We start from the raw sequence: 25,171 nt of genomic DNA, 5'->3' as shown, positions 1-25,171 counted from the left end.
TTAACTACAAAAAAGTTTTAAAAAAAGGGCAAATTTTCTTTCCAGGGTAGAGGCAATTGAGACCACGGCTTGAGAAAGCTGTTTCATTACTTTAATAGAATTTTCTAGCCAAATTTTCTTTCCTTTTTAAACCACCTTCAACGGAAATTAATTGCTCTCACGGGTCACGGGTCAAAAAATATTTGAATAAACTTGATGAAAATAAGAATTGAGTTTTTTCTGTCGACTATTGGAATTTTTTTGTCCTTACTTACTTTTTTTCTTACGGTCTTTAAAGAATGATTATAAATCTGGTTGATTTATATAACTTATTCTGTATGACAATTGATACATATATTTAAAAATTAGAACTAAAAAAGTGACATTTGTACTTTCTCTACTTACGTTGGACGACTGCCTTTAGTTGACCAGATGAGCTATTAGTTTCATCAAAGATCAAAGATAAATGTAATACAGACAATTTTGGAATTCCAAACACAGAATTTTGAAAAAAATCACCAATGTTTTATTATAATCTCATAAATTCAGCTGGTTAAGACTTTCGTGTTCTCGATCAGTTATCTTCCAAGTAGATTGTAAATAAAAAATTCCGTTCCAGCTTCCCGTTAGAATTGAAATGCCACCCACTACCCACTCTTAATCAAACCATATGAGATCATCAAGTCCGTCAGCTGACTTGCAAATTTTACCAACCCAAATCTAAATTTATTGTATTCTACCAAAAACGAACCCCCTCTAATCAGCGTTTCGCCTTCTTAAAGTATCAACATCCCAGGTGGCATTTATCCTAGGAATATAAATTGTTTTTTTTTTTTTCAATCTTCTAGATTCTGGACGAATGTAAGTCATAGAAAGTTCATTTCAGTATACCGATGGAACACTTCTGGAGGTGTATCTTTATGGTAAGAAGCAACTAGCCAAGCGGTTGATGAACCTTATTTGTATTCCTGATAACGGTTCAGTTTAGAACAAAAAAAATCAAAAAATTAACATAAAACGGTGTTTCCATATTAGTACAGAGTCACATTCTCAAGAAAAGAACTAAGATGACATTCATATTTAGCAATGATATATTCCAATATAGTTCCTTGAAAGATTCACATGTGTTATCAATATGTGTTATCAATACTAAATATCTTTGCTCATATATCATGAAACTGAGGAATTTGAACTAAGGTTGCAACCGGGCCGAACGGACTTTTCTAAAATTTTGTATTAAATATCCGGGCAACTCAGATAAAACTGAGCAATCTGGCAAGCTTTCTTTAAACCATATCATAATGAAAGTGATTTTAATTTTGAGGATCAAATATTCAAAATATGTAAAAATTTCAAAAAAGGATAATCAATAGTTTTAATGAAACTGTATCTTCGTTATATTTAATTGCACGGGTATGAAGATGTCCATCTGGTCTGGCTTGATCTTACGCACGAGTCACTGTCAGAAGCAATTAAAGCCAATTTCTGTCTAGAGAAGAATTTAATCCCGTAATGACGGAAACACGCGATCACCCGTCAAGGTAGCCTTTCCACTAGTCGGTTTTAACCATCGTTGAACAATTTCGTGTGCTTATGTTGTGGGGAACATTGAACAAGAAATGGCCAGCATCTTGTCGATCACGATAAAATGGGTTAATTGAATCTGTCTGGAGATGGACCCACCTAGAAGATCTAACCACAATATCCCGTTTCACTGCTACTTCTGATTAGGCGGTTGTGAGAGGAGCTGCATCGACATAAACAACGGTCATTTATTTCCCCATTAAATTGATTCGAAACCGCAGACAGAGATTTGCAGAGCTATTACGAATGATTATGGGGCTTCTTATTCTAATTGAACTGAAACATATGGATTCTATTTGAAAAAAACAACCGATATAATCTCAGTTGAGGAATCTACGTCCAGATGAATTTGCAATGCTATTCCTATGTTACCGATAGCTTGATAACTGATTTTGAACTTGAGCGCACGCTTATATTTGTACTTATACTTATAAAAACTGTCAACATATTTTTTGCGGTCTCCATGGAAAGAGGAAACTCACTGTAAAGGGCATTCATGCTCAGTGGAAAAATTATCCAAATTTTGTCTGGTCTTTGAGAAAAATTACCGGTTTTGGCCGGCCCGGATAAATTCAGGAAAAAAGTTATGGAAAACTTGGCTGGATTCGGAAACGAATAAACTGATGATCGTGAAATTTGGTATCTTGAGAATTTTAGGGCTGAAAATTGCTTCTTTACTAGTTTTCTATTCCTTCCTCCCTGAGGAAAAGAGAGCTCACATACAAAATTAATACAAAATATAACAAAATTAGAAGAAATTTTAATGTGATTTCCATCAAATACTTTACACAAGTACAAACCATTCTCGACTTATTGTAATGATTGTTCATATTGGTTGACAAGTTTAGTAATTGATGGAAAATTTATTGTAATAAAATCACCCTCCCTTTTTTGAAACGAGGCTCCCGTACAAGTTAAGTGTTAAATTTTATAGAGTTTGAGCAAGTTTTAACTGATTTTGATGAGATGATTCATAGTATTTCATTGTTGTCAAAAGTGTTTCCATACAAAATGTACATGAAAATTACAAAATTCGAACAACTATTAATGATCGATTCTAGTACACAAACAAATTTTATCATCATAAAATGAATTATGTAAAACATGGTAGAAAAGTTTTTAAATACTCCACTGATCGATGAGATTTCCATAAAAAATCAATGATGTAAAACATGAAAGAATGCGAAGCTTTTCAATCGATTTCGAGCAAACTCGGCACAAAGCAGCTTATATTTTGTCGCACTCTCAATCTACACATCTGATCGACCAGCGATCAGCTGACGAATCAGTAGAAAGCACCTAACTGAACGGACATTGCTAGTCATATCGACAATACAACCCGAGTGTAGTTGTGGTTAAGGTCTTAATAAAGTTACCTGAATTTGAAGACACAATAAAATTGTTTAAGCCAGTTCAGTTCCATCTGAAATTATGATTTAAACAGCTACATACAGCAAAAAATGCTTCCATACAAAATAGATATGTACCGAATAAAACATTCGGTCGAATATTCGATCCAATATTCCATTGAGTTTTTGATGAAAAAACCAAAAGCGATTATACCATCCTTCTACTTCTTCCATTTTAAAACCCCTCATGTTTTTGAGTCGACTATTTTCAACCAGATGATGTATTACAAGGTCTTTTCAAGTAGGGGTTCAAAAGACATCAGATGACTTGTCGCTTCTAGGACGTTCTTCACCAAAGAGATTTGGTTCCTGTGAAACCTGCGACAAAACATGTCGAAACAAGAGCCAAGCAGTTGGAAATTGCTTAATTGATGTTGAATGAGAGAAGCTTGAATTTGAGCAACATGTCTTCAAAAATGTTGTTGAAAAGAACGATGATCTTTAAACCATACTTATTACCACACGTATCCACATGGTCGGGCAATTCAGGACGACTGTACAAGTACAAGAGGGGAAAAAAAGAGAATTACTTGAAACTTGTTTTTATTAAATCACAGCAGCAGTGTTGAAAGTGTTATGAAGTCTTTAACAAAAATGTATGTTCATTATGATTTTTTTTTTAATCGTTTCGAACACAAAATCTAACAATTTTTAAAAAGAAACTTAAGTTATTTACAGACTCCGTTCTTTTTTGGCAACACGCCTGTAAATATTATTTTGATCGAACGGTTATTTAAGTCACTTTTTTATTTTTATTTCAAATTAAACAAAATGGATGTAAAACAAAATATTAGCATTTTTTTTTTTTAATTTGTCCTAATTATATTAGTTTTAAGCTGTGAAACATGGAAAAGTTCATCCTAATATTTTGTTTGACAAAATTTTGAATAATTTGAAATAAAAATAAAAAAAGTGACTAAAATAAATCTGTTTATATGTGAAATAAAAATAATTAATTTTTCTCTGGTTTTTTGACAGAGAGACTGTTCATAGTAAGCAGTTTTTCAATAACGCTAAATTTAAAGATTTTTGATAAATTTGAATAGTTATTTGAAAGGAACAATAGTATGACCAAAAAAATATTAATTCAAAATTCTAGTTCAAATACACATGTTTTCAATACACAGCACTGCAGTGTGTAAGCTGCTAATGATACTAAAGCAATTTATTTGTCCGAAAAAAGATTACCAAAACACGTCAGTTCCAAGAAACTCCATAAAAAATCAATCAACGGGAACCCCCGAAAAAATTGCCCTGTTCAATAAAAACCAGAGTTAACTTCGAACTTTGAGAGTCAAAATCCAGCACTGACATTTGGCAAAAAAACAAGACAATTTTAAAAGGTGGTTTTATTTCTTGAATAAGCGCAATGCGTTTCAATTTTGTATGGAAATTTGTATGGAAGAAGAAATTTTTGAATTTTGGCATTTAAATTCATCCAGAAAATATCAAATTCATTTCAAGGGAGTTTGTCTTTAATTTTTTATTCTGCTTACTTTTAAAGCTTCATGCTAACATGAGAAAAAGCTAAGTTATTCATGGAAAAGCTATAACCATTTCAAAATAAAAAATCTGAATCCATTAAGGCTGGAACAAATATCAATTTCTTCTTTTGTCACCCCCCCCCCCCCCCCCCTCTTCGGAATTTCCAAAAAACCGAAGGGGGAAATAAATAAAGTTTTAAGTATTTCATGGAAATTTCGATAAAAAATTCAAGTATCCGAAAAATAACACGTCTAAAAAAACTAATTTTGGAAGAAGGAAGTTATTTCACCAAGTGTATTCTTGATTTTATTTAATTTTTCGATAAAAATTTCTTGATTTCTAGGTTTTATGCAATGATATGGTATGCAATTTTGTTGCATCCTAGATTTGGTGCAATTTATTCTAATTTATTCGTTTTTCATATTATTTTTTATTGCCTCCTCCCCTCGCAATATTCCAACTCCGAGTGACAAAAGAAGGATTTGAAATTTGTTCCAGCCTAAGCAGTGTTCAAAATGTCTTGCTTGCTAGGGCTTTCAATAATCTAATGGAATATTTTTGCCAAGGCTATCTAAACCAACTCTGTAAAGCAGTTTTATTTGTCTTTTTTCATCCTACAGTAAAAAAAATTCAAATAATTGATGGCTTAGGACGCTAGGATTGAAGAATACATTTTGACAAAGTCCGCTTTTTTGTCCTCTATAGTAAGGTTGCCTGAATTTTTTCTGCATGTACCCTGGTCGGACAAATACGTAAATTTAGTCAAAACCCAGAAATGGCTCTACAAAAATCAAAAAATTAAAATAGAAAAAAAAAATTTCCTTCAAATCAACAACAGATTTTAAATCATATTTAAGGCTTCCAAAAAATTTTTGATGACTATTTTTATTTAAATTGGCAAAAAACATTGTTTTCGTTCTAACGCATAAATAGAAAAATTCTACATACCTTCCATTTTTATTTGCCAAAAATAGAGAATAAATCCAGGCAAAATCCGGGCTTTTCCAATGAAAATTTTATATTAAATATCTGGGCAAACTCAGATAAAACCGGGCAATCTGGCAACCTGCATCAATAGGCTCTGCCATCTTAAGAGCTAGAGTGCTGAAATTTTGCATGAGTACGTATAAGGACTAAGAATGCTGAACAATGTTATCAGATTTTTGGATGACCTCTTTTGTAGGGAGTCGTCCAAACATTACAAAACTGTTTAATCGATATTGCGGTTATTATTCATCGGACTGAGATAAAAATTTGCCCATGGATGTTTTAAGGGACGAACAATTGATTTTCGGTATCAAATTTTGTGTCAGAGGTCGGCAAAAAAGGGTCGTTCATATGAGCTGTTCAGTGTTTTTACTATATTGACGTTATAATGCATTGGATGGAGATGAAAATTTGCACTCGGGGGTTTTAAAGGATGTGCAAGTGATTTCAAGTATCAAATTTCAGGTTAGGGGTCTACAAAAGGGGTCATCCATACAACACAAATACTGTTTTGACGATATTGACGTGATTATACATTGGATAGAGATGAAAATTTGCACATGAAAATTTGAAGGGACGGGTAATTGTTTCGAGGAATTAAGTTTTGGGTCGGGGGTCAGCAGAAGGATTCGTCCATATCAACTGTTTACTGTTTTTAGAAAATTTACGGTATTATACCTCATATTAAGATCAAAATTGGCACACGGAAGTTTTCAGGGACGGGCAATCGATTTCATGTGTCCTGTTGAGTATGGGGGATGGGAAAAGGGGTCGTCCATAATGATTATTCACAGTATTTGAGATATTGTCATGATTTTGCATCGGACTTTAATGAAAATTTTAACATACACAACAAAAAAAAGTGTTGCGATATTACATCGAAAACGTGCACATAACTTGACTTGCAAAGGCGACCTAATATGTATCACATCTTTTTTTTTTGTACAATCTAGTAGGGGAAAGTCGGGTAAGACAGACACTTTCAATATTTCGAAAATTACAATGTTTGGCACAAATCTAATGATGGGAATATGTTCGTCGAAGTGTATTAACACTTTCGAGACCTTTTTTTTATTTATAGCAAGCAAGGTTCCATAATAGTTAACAAAACAAACAAAAACTTTGAGGATCCATTTTCTGATGTAATTTTCTCTCCTCAAAAATTTCAATTTCAACCGTTCTCAAACGTAGAGTGTTTTTTAGACATCTTTTAATCATCTGGAGGAAAATCAGTGAACTTTGGACAAAGGGTTTGAAAAACAAACGTTTTGAAAAAAAAAGTTGCTACTGCGGGTAAGACGGACATTGCAAAGTCGGGTAAAACGGACACATACGTAAGTTTCCCCAGGTATTTTATTTTTTTTTTTCAAAAGTTTGACCCTCCATACGCCTTCAAAAGACCTTGGCAAGAGCAATTGTCGGTCAAAAAGCACTCGCAATCTCAAACAGGCCATAATGACTGTAAAAACAGGATCTCCGGTTAAAAAAGCGCCTATAAAATACGTAATTCCGAAACCACAATGTTTTGCTTCTGGACTCAGACCAGTTGGTTCCATTTTGGTTGAAAAACGTTTTCAAATACTTAACTCACTAAAATATCTTATTTAAAAGCCGTTTTTGCGAAAAAATGTGCCTTTTCTGAGCAGTGTCCGTTTTACCCGGCCATTTTTTAAAAGTGTTATTTGCAAGCATGTTTGAAATAACTATAAAAACAGTCTTGATGAAGGAAATTTACTTATTCTAATCGTAAATGCGATAGCAAACAACCTAAACTGTCCATCTGCACGAAAACTACGATGAAAAAAGCAATATCTAATTTTCTATTGCGATTCTACTTTAGGGTGTCCGCCTTACCCGACTTTCCCCTACGTAAAACGGATGTAAAAAATATCAAGTGGATCGGCAAATTGAACAAATGATCTCCATTTTATCTGTAAAATGAAATTGAACAAATTGTGTAATTTAAAATATCATACAAGACCTTATTTATCGAAATGTTGAATAATAAAAATTGTGGTCGAAAACAGAAGCAGTCTTGTTAAAAATTAAAATGAATTTTCAAGCAATTACTGAATTCCAACTCTTAATCCACAATTGATACAAAAATTCATTATTCTGCGGGAAAAATCAAAATTTGATATGAAAAAAAGTCTATAATTTCGTTAAACATCCGGAAAGTTTCGTAAAAAATGTTATGTCAAACTAAATTTTTAAAACAGTTTTTCCAAATTTTGTTAAGAAATTACAAAAAATAACTTGCCTTTAGCTCCGCACGAATCTTATTCCGAAGTAAATCAAAGAATGATTTGATTCTCGGTAAATTCCCAAAAAATAAGAAAAATCCAAATAAACCATCCAGTTGAAGATTTGCTTAGGGATTCTGTTAATTTTCATGTAACAAAAAAATACTTCCTTCGCGAAATACTTCCTTCTTGTTTTGAAGCGGGGAGGAAAACAAATTAAATTTTCGACGACCGCGGACTAATGTGTTGTAATATTACAACGGATGATATTATATTACACAGGACGGCGTGAATCAGAAATTCTTTACATCGTTTGGATGTAACAAAATGCATCCAACATATGTAATAGTTTTTTATTTTTTATGTAATTGCATTAAAGAGCCGAAAGATGTGTATTATTACATGAATGTTTAAATTTTTGAAACTTATTTTTTTTATCTTTGGAATTTTATTTTTGAGCATCTGTAACCTTCAAATATATCGATGCTAAAGGGTAATAGGCTACAATAAACGAATGAATAAGAAATTTCTTTATGAAATATGTAGGAGCATAGAAGGTGTAGGAGCATAGAAGGTGTTGGAAAAAAGCTGGAGATACTAGAATATAGATTCGCAGACGTATAGACGGTTTGTATAGCTAGTGATAACCTTTGTTTCAAAGTTTTTCAAACAAGATTTTGAAAATACCGGATAGAGAGGCGGCTGGCTGATCCAAAACAGTATCTTATTGACATTCCTTCCTTCGTCTCTCATTGACAACTAGGACTTGGCTGGCACCGTTATTGATCTTGGGAGATCATGAGTTTTGTGCATTGTTAATTAATTGATTATTCCAAGCACTATTTTATTGGCTTTTGCATAAAATTGATGGCCTCGATCAATCCCGGAGTAGCAACCATTGGCAAGGTAGAACTTGAACGCCAATGATCATAGAATTTTAAATGCGTGTGTAAAAAAACAAATTAAATATGTAATATTGAAATTTTGTTTTAAAGTGTTGATAAATGATCATATCTTCACAGCATTTCAAGCCCAATGTATTAAGGTGGATATGAGTAGTCATTTAGTCAATCAAGTCAAGCTAAGTAAGCTAAGCAACACAATGCTGTCATTTTGGATTGACAATACCAATGAACTTAGTTATCAATGAAACAAACTGTCCATTTTCTTAATTAACTAAGCTCTGATAAAGTTTAAAAGAGAGATAGCTTTTGTTTATACGTTGTCAACTCTCAAATCAAACTGAAACAAAAATTCAAGTTTTGTTTCAATAAGCTTTAGAAAATTGACCGTATTGCAATTGATCGTAAATTTGAAGAGAAACCCTCATGAAAAGTGAATTTACAATCGTTTAGCTCAGTTGCCATTTTTTTTCTCTCGCCATATTACTGCCCCCTTTTAACGATATTAAAAATAAGTACCCCGTAAACGGAGGTACCCATCAGTGTTGACTTTGCCGCGGTAGGCAAAGGTAATTTAATGACAGAAAGTGAGCCAGACCTTTACTCTCCGGGTCCCACAAAGTGTCATAAATGGATCGACGGAAGACTGCGGTCGAAGTTTATTTGTTTCCATTAGTCAATCGTAGGTTGAAGACAAAGGTTTCTGTGTACTAGAAAAAAAAAAACATTTAAAAAACCACAAACGTCCCGAGCAATGGAAACTATTAATTTTAATATGTATGTTTGGCCGTGGGACTTGGACTTGGACTCGAGTTCGTTGCCTCTTTTCAGCCAAGTCACTGAATGAACTAAACTAGATCTCATCAAAGGGTAGGGTGGCATCAGGGTCAGTCGAGGTGTTTTAAGGAAGTTTACCGGCTCATCACGTGCCAATTTCGATGATGGACTGTTAAATGAGGTTGATTTTGACTTTAGAGTTGAGCTGGCGCCATTTAGTGCACTAAATGGGCGCTCCAAATCGGAAGAGATTTCCATTTGAAGCGTAATAACACTGATGACGTCTCTTTGTTCCAAATTTTAATATTACACAGCGTTCCTTACTTAAACCTAAGCTAAGTAGGTTAGAACTTCGAAAATCAGCTTAACGCGATGAGAAGACTGCTTAGCATTTTACGGACACGCTCGAGCTAAATGACATAATTGACTCTGCCCACTTCAGTGGAATGCAAATTTATCTGCGATCGAAAGTGTCCGGACGATCGCAAAAGCAAAATTCCTCCCGATACGACATCCCGCCGTCGTCAGGAGCTTAGCATTTTCTTGGCACCATTTATTCCGTCATAAAAACGAGCCTCCGCGCCATTTTTATTCCTTTTTCTTTATTGACGGCCAGAAGTCATGCAACCTGTCCTCCAACTCGTGCCATCAACAAACCAGAACAGGTACTTCTAGGCGGTGGCTGGCTGCTCGCTCCCGGTAATAAAAAAAAAGTACATTGAAAACTTGTCAGATCGTTGACATCGTTTCAAGCATTTAGTGATTGCATGCTTCTTAACTTGTTGCTCTTTTTTCCCTTCAACAATTTTTTCCGCAATTTTTCACTTTATTTGCAATTTGCATGCCCGTATACTTACTCACCGAATAAGAACTTCAACACCTGGCCCAACAGATTGACGGGCGCATGATGAAGAATTTCCCCTCGTATGTAATTGCGTTTATCGCTCGTGTCGATCTTGTTAGGTTCCATCATTTAATGATCGCAACGATCTCGATGTACCTATTAAAATGGGGGTTCAATTTTATGTTGTTTTTGTAAGTCAGCCTAGCTTGCTATAAAACGTATTGAAGTGAAGTGTTTTTCCTTTTTAAGCGTCAACAAAAATGACCCTATCTACTAGAGATGTACAAAATATTCGGCGCCGAATACCGCCCAAAAAGCCGAATGTTCGGCTCATATTGAGCCAAGTATTTGGCCGAGTAGGCCGACCTTTTTTTTTATATTCTTTATATATGAAAATGATTGTTTTTCTGTCTGTCTGTTCTGAACCGATCAATTTGAAATTTGGTTTGTAAGAGTTTTTGGGGTCGGAGATGGTTTCTTAAATACTTTCAAACCCCTCCGACTTAAATAAGGGGAGGAAGGAGGCTCCCATACAAAATTTATAAAAATATGACACAATTCAAACAATTTTTGGAAACTACTGAGTCGATAAACGTGAAATTTGGTGTGTAGCCTTTTATAAGACCGAAAATGGTAATAATTTCACACTCCTCCGAATCCAAAAAAGAGGCTCTCCTAAACAAAATTTTCAAAAAATGTACACAATTCGAACAATTTTCGGAAACTAAGATCGTTAGCCTCTTCAAGTACTAGACATTAAATTTTTCAATTTTATTCTCCTTGTTTATTTCCGGGAAATACAGGTGAGACTTGTCAAACGAAAAGTTTCTGGTTGGAAACCTGCCAGGTCACCGCCAAAGAGTTCGTTTTGCTGTCCATTAGGCTATTTTTTTTTTCAAAATATCTCCCCACAAGCAGTCCAAATATTTTGCGCACGATTTGACCACCATATTTCGTCTATTTTTCCAGTAAGCAGTCTCATTATCTTGTAGAAATGAAGTCAAACCTATTTATAAGTCAGCTAGACGAACCAGTTGGAAAAATTTGACTTATTATCACTTCCTCTCTTCATATTTTCGGATTGGGCTTGAAAATGATTCTCAAATTCTTCTCACTTTATGGTATCAATAATCTATACTTTTATTCAAACTTTAGCTCATTATTGGGTCCTCTAGTACTTTTTAAAAGATAAACCATGTGAGCTTTCGTCGAATACATGATTTCCAGCTCTTTTCGGGTCTCGCACTGGGACTTTCCTGGTTTTTCTAGATCCTGCCCAAAAAATTTTGTCAGTGAACTTTTGTTTTGGACGATATCTCAAACACCACTTGACAGATTGTCACCAAATTTTGTACACGTACACATTACATTACTAGGAAGCTTCACTTAAAATTCAATCAATTTCCATCCGTGCATTCAAAAGTAATTCACAAAACAAAGTGTTGCATTTTTTTCGAATACACTCCTCGTGAAATTTTTTGTGAAGCCATTTCTAACACCGGGAATGATTTCTAAAGTATTTTGAAACTTCTTTGAATTCAAAAAAGGAGGGCTTCCATACAAAAATTCAATGATCTTCGAAGATTTGTGTTAAAAATTGATGAATGTAAGCTATTCGTCATATTAAAATATGTAATACAAATTCATCGTTTTATATGGCATATAATTTGAACAAATTTTCATTGTATTTTCTTCAAAACAAATTTTACACCTTGATATGATGTATTGAATTTTTGAATATGTTTGGAGATATTCATATGACTTGTTGTCAAAATTGTCAAAATTGTCAAAATTGTCAAAATTGTCAAAATTGTCAAAATTGTCAAAATTGTCAAAATTGTCAAAATTGTCAACATTGTCGAAATTGTCAAAAGAGTCGAAATTGTCAAAATTGTCAAAATTGTCAAAATTGTCAAAATTGTCAAAATTGTCAAAATTGTCAAAATTGTCAAAATTGTCAAAATTGTCAAAATTGTCAAAATTGTCAAAATTGTCAAAATTGTCAAAATTGTCAAAATTGTCAAAATTGTCAAAATTGTCAAAATTGTCAAAATTGTCAAAATTGTCAAAATTGTCAAAATTGTCAAAATTGTCAAAATTGTCCAAATTGTCAAAATTGTCAAAATTTTCCAAATTGTCAAAATTGTCAAAATTGCCAAAATTGTCAAAATTGTCAAAATTGTCAAAATTGTCAAAATTGTCAAAATTGTCAAAATTGTCAAAATTGTCAAAAAAAAGTCAGAAAGTCAGAAAGTCAGAAAGTCAGATAGTCAGAAAGTCAGAAAGTCAGAAAGTCAGAAAGTAAGAAAGTCAGAAAGTCAGAAAGTCAGAAAGTCAGAAAGTCAGAAAATCAGAAAGTCAGAAAGTCAGAAAGTCAGAAAGTCAGAAAGTCAGAAAGTCAGAAAGTTAGAAAGTCAGAAAGTCAGAAAGTCAGAAAGTCAGAAAGTCAGAAAGTCAGATAGTCAGAAAGTCAGAAAGTCAGAAAGTTAGAAAGTCAGAAAGTCAGAAAGTCAGAAAGTCTGAAAGTTGGAAAGTCAGAAAGTCAGAAAATCAGAAAGTTAGAAAGTCAGAAAGTCAATAATTCAGAAAGTCACAAATTCAGAAATTCAGAAAGTCAGAGAGTCAGAGAGTCAGAAAGTCAGAAAGTCAGAAAGTCAGAAAGTCAGAAAGTCAGAAAGTCAGAAAGTCAGAAAGTCAAAAAGTCAGAATGTTTAAAAGTCAGAAAGTCAGACGGTCAGAAGATCAGAAAGTGAGAAAGTCTGAAAGTCAGAAGGTCAGAAAGTCAGATAAGCCTGCATGCCGTGATCGGGATTCGATCTCATGACCGTTAGCTTAGGAGACTTGAAGGCTATCCTATACGCCGAGGAGTGCGGTTAATTCATTTCTAAATTTCTTGAATCAAAGATCAATGACTTTTTCAAAAATAAAATTCATTAACTCAGATCTATACTGGGAATACTTGAAAAGGGAGCTTCCCTTTTGCGAAAATGAAAGAAATATCGTATGTTAGTTCAAAATATAATCTTTAAAAAACTGAACCGAATATTCAGATTTTGAATTTGAAATTAAAAGTCAAGCATTTTCTTCAAAAAGATATTAAATTATTTCTCATTAAAAAAAAAGGATTTTATTATGAAAGATTTTTGTTACAAATTAGGTTAACATAATGTGTAGTATCGTAACTTATGTTCATATGGCATTTTATACCATATTGCCCTTTCTTATGTACATGCATGAGAATGTGTAGACAAGTATGCCATGCAATCTTATGTAGCATGAGTCAGGAAGAAACATTCGTTGCTGGACAACCAACAGTAGTAGAGGTCATGTGCATTAGCTCCGTGTACAACACTATATTGGCGACGAGGTTCCAAAATGGCGTTTGGTAAGTTAATTGAAATAAGATGAAAGAAATATCGCTTAAATGCGGATTGAATAGATTGTTGCTTAAATGCGGAAAAGGTTGTTCAGAACCTTAAATACTGATAGCTTAAATGCTGAGAGCTTAAATGCTGAGAGCTTAAATGCTGAGAGCTTAAATGCTGGTAGCTTAAATGCTGATTGTTTTAATCTTGAATGTAAAGCTGATGAGCTTGAAAAATGAAATTTTTAGGAACCAATTGCTCGAATGTGGTTCATGTGGATGTTTTTGCAAAATGGTGGAGATTGTAAGCTTCAATGCTAAGCGTTGAAGTAAAGTACAATCTAGTTGGTAAAGATGGAGGTAGCATAAAATTGACTTGGAGGAATTGTAGTGACTGAATGTTGAAGAAGATGACAAAGCGGATGACTAGCGTAGGATGGCAGGTGGAACTATGGGTGGTAGATAGACCGGAAATTGTGTTTAGTAATGTGTTTTTAGTGACGGATTTTTCTTCGGAATACTATGGGAGTGGCGCTGATAGTTGAATGTTTTCGGTGCTAAGCTGAGGAGTGCTGGTGTGGAAGGAATAGGTGAGGAATGGAAGGTGCACACACGTAGATGTGCGGCTATACGCCTGCTTAGGTCTTTGAGACTGCTTTTTAATGTGGTGAGCGTTTGTACCAGAGAGCGCTGCATCCTAAAAGTATGGAATTGCAATGAATGTTTGGATGGAGATGATTTAGTTAGTATGCAGGTGAATTGTTCGGATATGGCTGAGCCTGGTGTGTCTAGTTCCAAGAGATTCAGTCGATTCCAGGTACAGTGGTTATGAAGCGTTTATGACGACGACGGCCACAAAGATGATAAGTATTTATTTGGCAGCAGGCCGTCGTGCACCAGAGATGGAATGTGAGATTTAAGGTGTTGTGTTTTCCTGGGGATCTGGGTGTAGCAAGGTGGCGAATCGACTAAGTACCGGTTGAAGGCCCACAGGATGCAAGTTGCTGGAAGGGCAGCCAAAGATAACTCGATCTTTTGACTATGGTGCTTGACAATTTTTGTTGGTCGGAATGTGTGCTGCCGCCTTGACGTGTGATGTTTTTATCAATAGGGTTATGCGGATGAAGTGGTTCGGTCGAGGTCTAGAATGTTAGAAGTTGAACTTGTGATGTAATTTAGTTACTGTTTTTGTCGTACCCGGTTTGTTTGTGAGAAATATTTTTGCATTGGATTAGTATATATTTAAACAGGCAACGTAAAAACATTGAATTGGCACACGCGTTTATATCATGTTAAGAATGTCCGTGAAAAAGTAAGATAGTGGAATGGAAGATTCTGAGAAAAACTAGGAATTTAAATGTTATCTTATCCGGAAGTAAAAAGTGCGTTTGGGTTTTACCGATAAGATGCGCTCATAAGAACATCTACTTGAATATTTAAGGATGGATGGCTAAGAAAAGAGGGTGTTTGGCAATGTTAGATTGAAAATGTAAGTCATATTTCTCATTGGAGTTGTTGTATATTATCTCTAAATTGAAGTTGTTGTGATACACGGAAGGAATACTCAGGGGAAACGATTGAGTGATCGGAGTCGGTTTTTCTTGGTTTTGCTGTCAATTTTCATACCTGTGAGTGGTAATACAAAGTTTGTTCGGAAAAGGTTTGAACGATACGATTCCCTAATGAAGCAGTAGAATGAAGGAATGAAATGGGAAAAATGTTCAGTTCAGAGGAGACTTTCTGTAAGTCAGGCAACTTGAACAAGTTGGGAAACAGAGCTGCTATAAGTGCCGATATTCTCGAGAATTTAAGAAATTTAAGCAAACATGAAATGTTAGCTGATAGAAATGAAAAAAGGGAAAGGTGAAAAAAAACGGATGTATTACGATGAGAAACTGTGCCAAACAGTAAACCATCAGAAGAGAAAATGCTTATAGTCTTATCACAAGAAAAAGAAGTTTTATTGGAAAAGAGGAACAAGCCTATACCAATTGATAAGGCCCTGAGATGTTTGAAATAAGAGGACAAGGGTGTGTTGATACTCTGTGCATTAAAGAGACCGAGCCTTGTGCTGGAGCCGTGGAGCCTTCGGAAAACCCTCTTCGTTGTCGACGAAAAACCGAGAATTTGGCGAGCATGACAGCCGTTAATGCGCGCAGCATCACCATGTTGCTACTGAGTGTTTTTCCTCATCAGGGTGGTTCAAGACCCTTTCGTTCCAGAACACTACGCTCTATAATTCAAACATGGTTGTGATATCCGTGGACAACCCATCAAGGAGTGGATGTGTAACCATGTAGAATAAATATAAAATAAGTTGAATGAAAAAAAAGGAAAGTAAATGTAGTATCGTAACTTATGTTCATATGGCATTTTATACCATATTGCCCTTTCTTATGTACATGCATGAGAATGTGTAGACAAGTATGCCATGCAATCTTATGTAGCATGAGTCAGGAAGAAACATTCGTTGCTGGACAACCAACAGTAGTAGAGGTCATGTGCATTAGCTCCGTGTACAACACTATATAATGTAGAAAAACAAATATTATTTTAAGGTGTTGCAAAGCAAGCCGGGACAGCTAGTTACAATAAAAGACTATCGTAAATCGTAAATGCACATTAAAACCAGAAAAAAGTTTAAAAAGTTAATTTATTTTTTGCGTTTTTATACTAGATAATCCTGATGACCATTTTACTTTATCTAGAAAAAAGTTAACACAATATCAGTGGTTCTACTGTATATACCCAAATTTTCAGCAACTTCGTAGCGTGAATAATTGACATCGCTAAACCCATCAAGTCGGTAGTCAGAAAAGAACACAAGCGGTCAATAAATCTAACACGGTTCGGTCGTTTAGAGATTGCTTTTTTGGAAATTCCGAAGCCACTTAGCCATTCTGATCGCGATTTGTCCAAGTCGTATAGTTAATTTTGCAAATTCTTCTTTTTTGTGAATTTATTTTTAAGCCTCCGATTCCGTGAGCTGAATTTCGCTCCAAAATTATTCTCAACCCGAAAATAAATCACATTCTAATTTCTTTCTCCGGTTATCTTTTTTCCTTCTCCATTTCAGACGTGTGTGCTATCGGTGCTGGTGCTGAGTATAGAATGTCGACCCCAGACAGTGCAGTAAGTTTGCAAATTTCAAAATCCTTACCGGCGCGTTTGGGGGATCACGATCTGGTCAAACTTGGTCCCCCGAAAAGCAAGATCGCTCATTCTAACTGTTCCTGTTTCCAATGTATGGTCCAACAATAACCGACTCAAGCATGAAAAATCTGTATTAATAGGTTTCCAGCTACATTTTAGTGAAGTTTTGCATATTCAATAGACTGTTCTGCTCGTTGCCCACCTTCTTAGCTATGATTTAATGCTAACGGTTACCCTGACTAACGTCATCTTTACTAGCCATGGACTAAGAACAGATTTTCTATTTGAAGATCGATGTTTCGTGTTAGCTTCTTGTTTTCATTCATCATCATAATCATCATTATCCCTGTTTACTAATGATACACTCATAATTTAATAATCAAAACATAAGCAAAGCTTATGCATTAACCTTATAACTGAATAACCGACAGATACTTAAATACAATTAGTTTGTAAGAAATTGTTGAAAAAAAACGTAAAAATACCATTTTTCACGAATCTTCATGAGAAAATTTATTTACATATCCAGTTTCAGTGTCTCACGCTACTCAATATTTAAAAAACTCAAACAGTTTAAGAAAAACCCACAAGAAAATCATTTGCAAAACAAACCTACAAAAAAAAGGAATAATATTGATTAAAGATATTCAATTTTTTTCATGAAATTTGGGAAGAAAATTTTATGAAAGCAAAATTCTGAAAGCTTTGTCATATACGACCTTGGTATTTTGATGAATAAGGTGGGAATCCGACCAGACCGAACTGAACAACAATTTGTTTTTATTAGGCAATATGTGTTGAAAAATGACTTAAAAATGACTATATGCATCGTTCCGGGTTATGATTTTGTTTGTTTATGAAGAAAAAATGTGTCCCCGTGCCGGTGGATAATAAACGAAAGCGCTATAAGACTGATGCTTGAAAAATTGCAGTTTTCGTTTAGCCAGAGTGAACCGAGCCATACAAGTTTCCCACATTCAGAATGAGAAATATTTAAGAATTTAACTTACCGGTTGTATTCTAAACGATAGTGAGCAATAAATGTAACTTTTTTTTATCATAAAAAGTTAAAAATCCTACTTTTCTAATGAATAGTTTGAAAAGTGAAATCCGAGGAACTCAGTTCGGTCTGCCTGAAGGATTTTTATTATTCATTATTCAAATCATAAGATTCAAGTAATCGCGTTGAAGAACAGTTTCGATTCGACAACCGGACGGACTGAAGATTATTTCACACAAAACCAGTTTTCTTGACCAAAACGTGATCCCGGTTCAATTTGGTGCAACGTAATTTAGCTATTTCCGCTGCCTGCAATATTGAATTTTTTCAATTCAATCAAAAAAATTGGATAAATTTCCTGATTTTCTAACTTTATTCAACTATTTTTTTTCAACTTGACGTTCAGTTCAGTCTGGTTGAATCCCGTCCAAATGTAATATAAACTACATCAATTAATCTTGAGCTTCTATTTATGTTGAATCCTTTTAACTGACTATTGACCCTTCAATGCAACCAGCAATACTGTACAGGCATACTGTACAATAAAGCGCAAATTGAAATTTGTGCGTGAAAAATTTTAAACTAGACCTTACAAATCAAATACACCGTGCAACTGTACTTAAAAAAAAAACACTCTCCAATGGATTAACGTGCCATGCGCCAGGATTTGCCTTCAAAATAAGATTTTTAACGTTTATTCAGTAATTTTTCAGGACATACTTTGCACAAAATTACCCAGTTACCGAACTTATTTAAAGAACATCAGCAGCACCCATGTGTTTTGCCAACATTTGTTTTCTTAATCCTGTGGGAACCCTGGCATAGGATATCAAAATAAAGCAACGCCACGTAGGCGCGCGAAATTTTGACATGAGGCATGTCTTTCGGCATTGAAAAACAACAAATTCAATTGGCATCGCTGCTGAGTGCCTAGCGAAGTATTGCATGAAAAGTAGTCATACAATACCTCGCTGGGAATCCAGCAGTGAAGTCAATTGAATTTGTTGTTTTTCAATTCCGAAAGACATGTCCCTGTGAAACACATAATAACTTTTTTGCCTAATAAGATATGAAGTTACTTGTAGAGATAAGATTTGAAGGATGTGAAGATGAAGAATATGCAGAAAATAAATAAAATTTAATAAAAAATAGAATAATAGTTGTGATTGGCAACACTGATGATAAATAAAATAAAATAAATTTCGGTGACAACGTTTGTTATTTTGGCAACACTAGGTTAAACAAACAAAACAAAGTTAGTCATTGATCTATTCTTGTTGGTGACAGAGGTGTCTGAGTGAATCTCTGAATTGATATTCATAAGAATCGTTAAATCACGACAATGACGTAGTTGGTAAAAATAGGACAGATAGCGCAGATTGTGAAGGCTGCTGCTACAAAAAAAATTGTTTCTGAATATGTTTCCGGTAGAAAGACGGACAGGCACAAGGAGCACAGATTTTAAAGGCTGTCGCTACGAACAAAATTTTTTCTGATTCGCCCACTGGGAAAACATGGAATCGGCTTAGGAAGCGCAGATTTTTTAGGCTGCTGCTGCTGTTGATTGGTTGTTATGATTTTACTTTTCGGTGGAAAAAGACGGAATGGCTTTGGAAGCGCAGATTTTTAAAACTTTTGCTGCTGATTGTTTGTTTTGGTTTGGTTGTCCGGTGGAAAAAGATGGAATGGATTTTGAAGCGCATATTTTCAGGCAGCTTCTGCTGATTGTTTACTTTGATTTGGCCTTTCGGTGGAAAAAAGACCGAATTGGCTTAGAAAGTGCAGATTTTCGAGACTGCCTTGCTGATTGTTTTATTCAATTTGGCCTTCAGGTGAAAAAAAGACGGAATTGGCTTAGGAAGCGCAGGTTTTTAAGGCTGCTGTTGCGGATTGTTTGTGTTGATTTAGCCTTCCGGCGGAAATAGACGGAATTGGCCTAGGAAGCGAAAAATTTAAGGCTGCTGTTACTGATTTTTATTTTTATTTGGATTTTTAAGGTTACTGCTGCTGATTGTTTGAATTGGCGTTCTGGTTGGGAAAGCTGTTTCTAAGAATTCTATCGAAATTGTTTCGGCTCTCGTAAACAAAGACAGAGTGACAAGAAAATCTCAATTTGGGAAAGCTGTAGCTAAGAATGTTTTCGGATTGTTACGGCTCTTATAAACAAAAGTAGAACGACAGGAAAAGCTCAGACTGGGAAGGCTTTTGTGAAGAATGTTATCGGATTGGATGAAGAATATAAAAGAAGATAAATAATATTTTAAGATATGAAATTCTAATGATGAGAATGGAATGAAAAATTGAGATGAAGGATATTTGGAATTTAAAATTTTATATTTTAGAATAACAATAGTCTGTCAATGAAAGATTTTATTGAGAATAGAGTTGAGAATGAATGTAGAGATGAGATGAAGGATATACAGAAATTAAACAAAGTTTGTAGGATGCAGAATAAAACTATGGAATATGGAAAAAAAATAACTAAAAATAACGATATTTATAAGATAAAATTTTGTATTAGATAAACTAAAGGCGATTATTTTGGCAACACAAGGTAAAACAATCAAAACAAAGTCAGTCATTGATCCATTCTTGTGACTGATAGAGGTATCTGAGTGAATCTCTGAATTGACATTTATAAGAATCGTAAAATCACGACATTTCGGTCATTTCGACATTTCGAAAATTGTGCAAACTCTGTTCCCCAGAAGGATTTAAAATGATTTTGATTTTTTCGTACAAAACATTTAATTTTCCTATACAAACCTCAAAGTTCAAATTTACTCAAGTAAACGTTACCTAAAAATTCTGCAAAAAATCATGGAGTTTTGAACCAAAACGAAAGTTTTAAGACCCCAAGGTTTGAGAAAATCAAAAATGACCAAAATTTTCTCAGTTTACTGGTCACAGTGTTTAAAACCTTTAAGAATGTTTTAATTTTTATTCCTCCGAATTTACGGCGGATATTATACCTTATTAGGGGAATCGAATTAAAAACATTTAAAAGAAGTTTTAAACACTGAGATTGGTTCAAAATTCACCTTTTAACTATTCCAACCTTTTCAACTCTGTTAGAAAGCCAATATATGTGGCTTTTTGAGCTATTGACAAAATAAAAATTTTCATTTTCTCCTAAGGTGTACCGCTACCTTAAATTCTGAAAAGCTTTGCTGTCAAAGAGTTTTGGTAGCAAATTTTTTAGATAATTTTTTTTAAATTATAAATTTTCTACGTACACACATTTGTTGTGATAAATTATCAACTTTAAAACATTTTGAACGTTTGTGTTTTATATTATTATTTTAACTAATTATGTTTTAGTTTTTTTTAACTATCGATAATTCTGATTGCGTTTACTTTAATTTTAATGAGTCGGTCGAATTCGTTTCTTCAAAATTAAATCAAATTATTTCAGAATACATTTTGCATACACACTCCTATTGCCAAACTCAAAATTAAGTTCTTTTGGTTTAAAACAGCACTTCAGTGGTAGTAATCAAATTCGAAATCGCAGTTCAAACTCCGTATTGTACCATTGCTAGGAGGAAAAATGGAACTCAACTTTAAGTTCAACTCTGTTTTCAATTTCGGTCAAACTTAATTTTGAGTACCAAAAAAGGAGCGCCGATGTGGTCTAACGGATAGGCTGGCGCGAGTCTGATCTCGGGTTGCCAGGCGAGCTGGGTTCGATTCCCGGTATCGACAAGAAAACTTTTAAGTTCGAATCCCATAAGTTGCCGACAGGTTATAACTGACTATATCATGGGTGAGCAACCTTTTGAAACAACGTGCCAATTTGAGTTTAAAATTTTTTCAGTGGGCTGCACTTAAAGTAACACTGATTCTTTTTTTAATAACTTTCTTTACTCATGCTGGCTAATTGCTGTTAAGCCCTGCTTTGCCAAATTGGTCATTGATTGATAATTTGCAGGGGTTTATGGAAAGTTAGACTAACTTTCCATAATAATGGTTAGACTTTTTTTTATCTTTAAATCGCAGTCTTAGCGTTCGACGTTGAATCGTTATCGAATTTTATTGATTAAAATTTTCTTTTCTGGGCATGTTTTTGAAAAGTTTTTTTTCAACAATTCTTAGTTCTGAATAATATTGGGATGTTGGGCAAAGTTTAAAATTTTCATTGTTTTAAGGATTTTGAAGCAAATTTTGTCGAAAAATCTAATTTATATTTTTGAGTTCTAGATTTTTTTTAATTTCCAAGGGTTTTCTTAATAAAATTAAAATTCCACTGCAGGAATATGATTTCTGAGACGGATTTATGAAATTTTTGTGAAATTGATAATGTGAATTGCCAATATCCCTTCCTAAAATGACTAAATATAAAAATGACTAAATAAATATTGATTTTCAATAACACTAAAAATATGAATGTGGCAACGCTGCCAGCGGGGAAAAAATGGTTGTTTTATTGGTGGGAGTGGCGGTATAAAAATTCCAAAAATCGGTAAAAATACCGATTTTTTTTAAGGTATTAAAACCAAGTTTTTAAAAAAGAATATAGAAGAATTGCTATTTTGCTTGTATCGCGATTTTAAAACATCTTAATTTCTGTTAAAGAGTTTACTGTATTATTTTCTCTAAACACGAATATCATTTAGTATTTTATGCTTCTTGATTTTTTTTCTGTATACTTCAGTCTATTATCTGATATTAAAGATTTAAACTCATTTAAAACTTTTTTGAGAACTGCAAAACCATTTTACTTGTGATTTTTTGAACATAAAAATATCTAGTTAGTTTCATATTTCTCTAAAATTTCGCCAAAACTCCCTTTTTTGCAGAATTAGAAAAAGTAACGAATAGAAAAGTTGAATATATTTTTGCTCAGAAATCAACATTGCTCGCAGTCTTCAGAAAAGTTTATTGATGAGTGAGAACCTTTATTCCAATATATTTTTAAGGTTTTGTTGCTTTGTCAAAAAGGTGCCAAAAATCATTTTATGATTTATTACCTATTTTCAAAAGTTATCTCTAAATCAAGAGCAGATGAAAAACCTTAATGAATGATTGGAATAGGTGCCCCAATTGAAATTTGGTTGACTTTTGCTACCCAGCAAACATTTTTGTAGGTATATTTCTCAATAACTTTGTTATACGTTTCATATACATTATAGAATGGTCGTATGAAACTCGAAAAAACAGCATTCAACTACCAAAGTCGAGGCAATATACATAGGGGAAAACTGTACAAGACGCACCAGCGGGGTAAAATGGCCCATGTTCTTCTTTCTCAAATATACACTAACCTATGGCTTCGAATGATGTTTTTCTACATTTTTATTGTAGTAAACAAGCTTTTTCATCATACAATAGATAAAAAGTTCACAAAATCTACTTTAGTTCTTAGAAACAGAAGAATTAATGGAATCAGCGTGAAACTTGTAATTTTTCATAAGTTACATATAAGGTTTTATGGTAAAATAGCTTGCGCAATCTGATCAAACTACAGCTTATCGTTTTACCACTCATATGCTTTTTCGGAAGACCTTAAATATTTTGTTGTATTTTATTAACTTCCTACAAATTGTATCCAAAATCAAACATATGAAAATTGGGGCAGAATGCCCACAAGACCACGTGTTTTACGCTCAAATTTTGAATGCTGTTAACTTTTGACAAAACTCGAATATCAAAACAAAATGCCTTTCTATTTATTTGCTGACTCCCAAATGACGATAACATTGCATAATTATAACAAATTTCGTCCTTGTTCGAGTTAAAACGGTGCACCAATATTCGATTCGAAAAAATTATCGGCCGCCATGTTTGCCGCGATATCACTATATCAGTCGAAAAAATTGAATTTCGTTGCCTACTTGAAGGCGTTTTATATATAAGGATATTAAAAAGTGTATTTTGAAAAGCGAAATTTTCGATCAGTTTAGCAATACTAAATGATTTTTAGCCAAAAAATGGTAGTTTACAAAACTACGATGAACATGTAATTAAACATTTGGTGTTTCAATAATTACATTCCGTATAATCATTGTTCTATTTCTTACCACCCTTCCTGTTTGGTGCGTTCTGTCCACTAGTTTTGGCGTTCTACCCCGCGGTTTGTTTTCTGGCTGTTTTAGTTTTTTTTACAAAAATATAGTCAAAATCGAGTTTTTATCATATTTTTTCTTTTCGATAATACGTAGATTTCATCCTTGAATCGTTGTCAACTCTCAATTTGGTTCTAAAATGATTGGTATCGCTATAAATGGCAATTACGCTTAGCTGGTGCGTTTTGTACAGTTTTACCCTACATATTTTCAACTTCTAGCTTAAGCGATAAGAGTATACGATCTGGACGATATTCGACACCATATTCATACATACTGGAAGAATGCAAGAGAGCACAAGTTTTTTTCTCTCAACGCATGCGAACCGTTGCCAGCGACAGTATTTGCTGCTTCTGTCATTGGGCAATGCACCTTCTAATTTTTTGCAATATGATTGCACTAATGGTCGCAGAGAGAACAACAAAACTGTTCTCTCACTTGACCAACGCGGGAGAAAAAAAAGGAACGAAATTGTCTTCAAAACCTGCAAACATGGCGGACTTTTTATCATAACCGATTTGAACTATTAAATCCGACTTCGAGTAACGATTTTTAGAACCTTTTACTTGCGATAGTTAGAATAACGATTCGCAGTAACGTTTTTAATTACTTGAGTTATCATTTTTAATGCGATTTTATGTTTGCTGGGTATTTATCACGAGCATGCACTTAGGGGGTATCCATAAATTACGTAATGCTCCTAAGGGAGGGAGGGAGTAAGCTCGAGCGTTACGAATTGTGACATAGGGGGGGGGGGGGTATAGTTTGCTCATCGTTACGTAACGATTTTTCCTTAACAATTTCAGTCGTTTTTCGCAGCTTTTTTGTTGAGCAAACCAAAATCAGCTTAAAATTGGTAAGCTTCAACATGATTATAAACTGGTTTGTAATCTTTTCTCTTTAATGTTTCTGAGATAGACTGCTTAAAAATGTGTATTGAATATCCGTGAAATAACCTATGGAAAACCGAAAATTATGCACATTTATCCCCAAGAACTCAAATCATCCTCGAGACGGAAATTTAACTTTTTTTCAATTGATTTAAAATATGCAGATTTATTTGTTTCGATAAATATTACTTAGTGGAGTATATTTTACATAACAAGTTATGCTCCATGAACTAAATAAAGTAAACAAGATAGATCAACAGTGAACAAGCACAGAACGACTCGTAAAAATACAATCAATTCTTTTAATCAGAGAGTTATTTGGATAGATATTAATTCCGTTTTGAAGAACGTTAAAAAATTGTATGTTAAAATCCATTTTTGATCTTCGAAAATCAGTTATTAAAAACATGAGAAGATGGTTGACTGAGTATCAGTCAAAAGTAATTTTTATAAGGGGGTGCGTCGAAGCGTTACGATTTGTGACATACG

General features: G+C 34.0%; 1 protein-coding gene across 1 annotated transcript in view; it reads left to right on the top strand.

The window, feature by feature from the left end:
• LOC129752090 (uncharacterized) overlaps positions 1-25,171 on the top strand; it is a 138,098-nt gene that overhangs the window by 65,205 nt on the left and 47,722 nt on the right. Inside the window, exon 2 of the mRNA XM_055747884.1 lies at positions 16,651-16,706. Coding sequence (XP_055603859.1) covers positions 16,651-16,706 — 56 coding nt within the window. The remainder of the gene's footprint in view (positions 1-16,650; positions 16,707-25,171) is intronic.

The sequence above is a fragment of the Uranotaenia lowii genome, chromosome 3 (assembly GCF_029784155.1).
Source record: "Uranotaenia lowii strain MFRU-FL chromosome 3, ASM2978415v1, whole genome shotgun sequence".
NCBI lineage: Eukaryota > Metazoa > Arthropoda > Insecta > Diptera > Culicidae > Uranotaenia > Uranotaenia lowii.
This window is presented reverse-complemented; position numbering and strand designations above follow the sequence as displayed.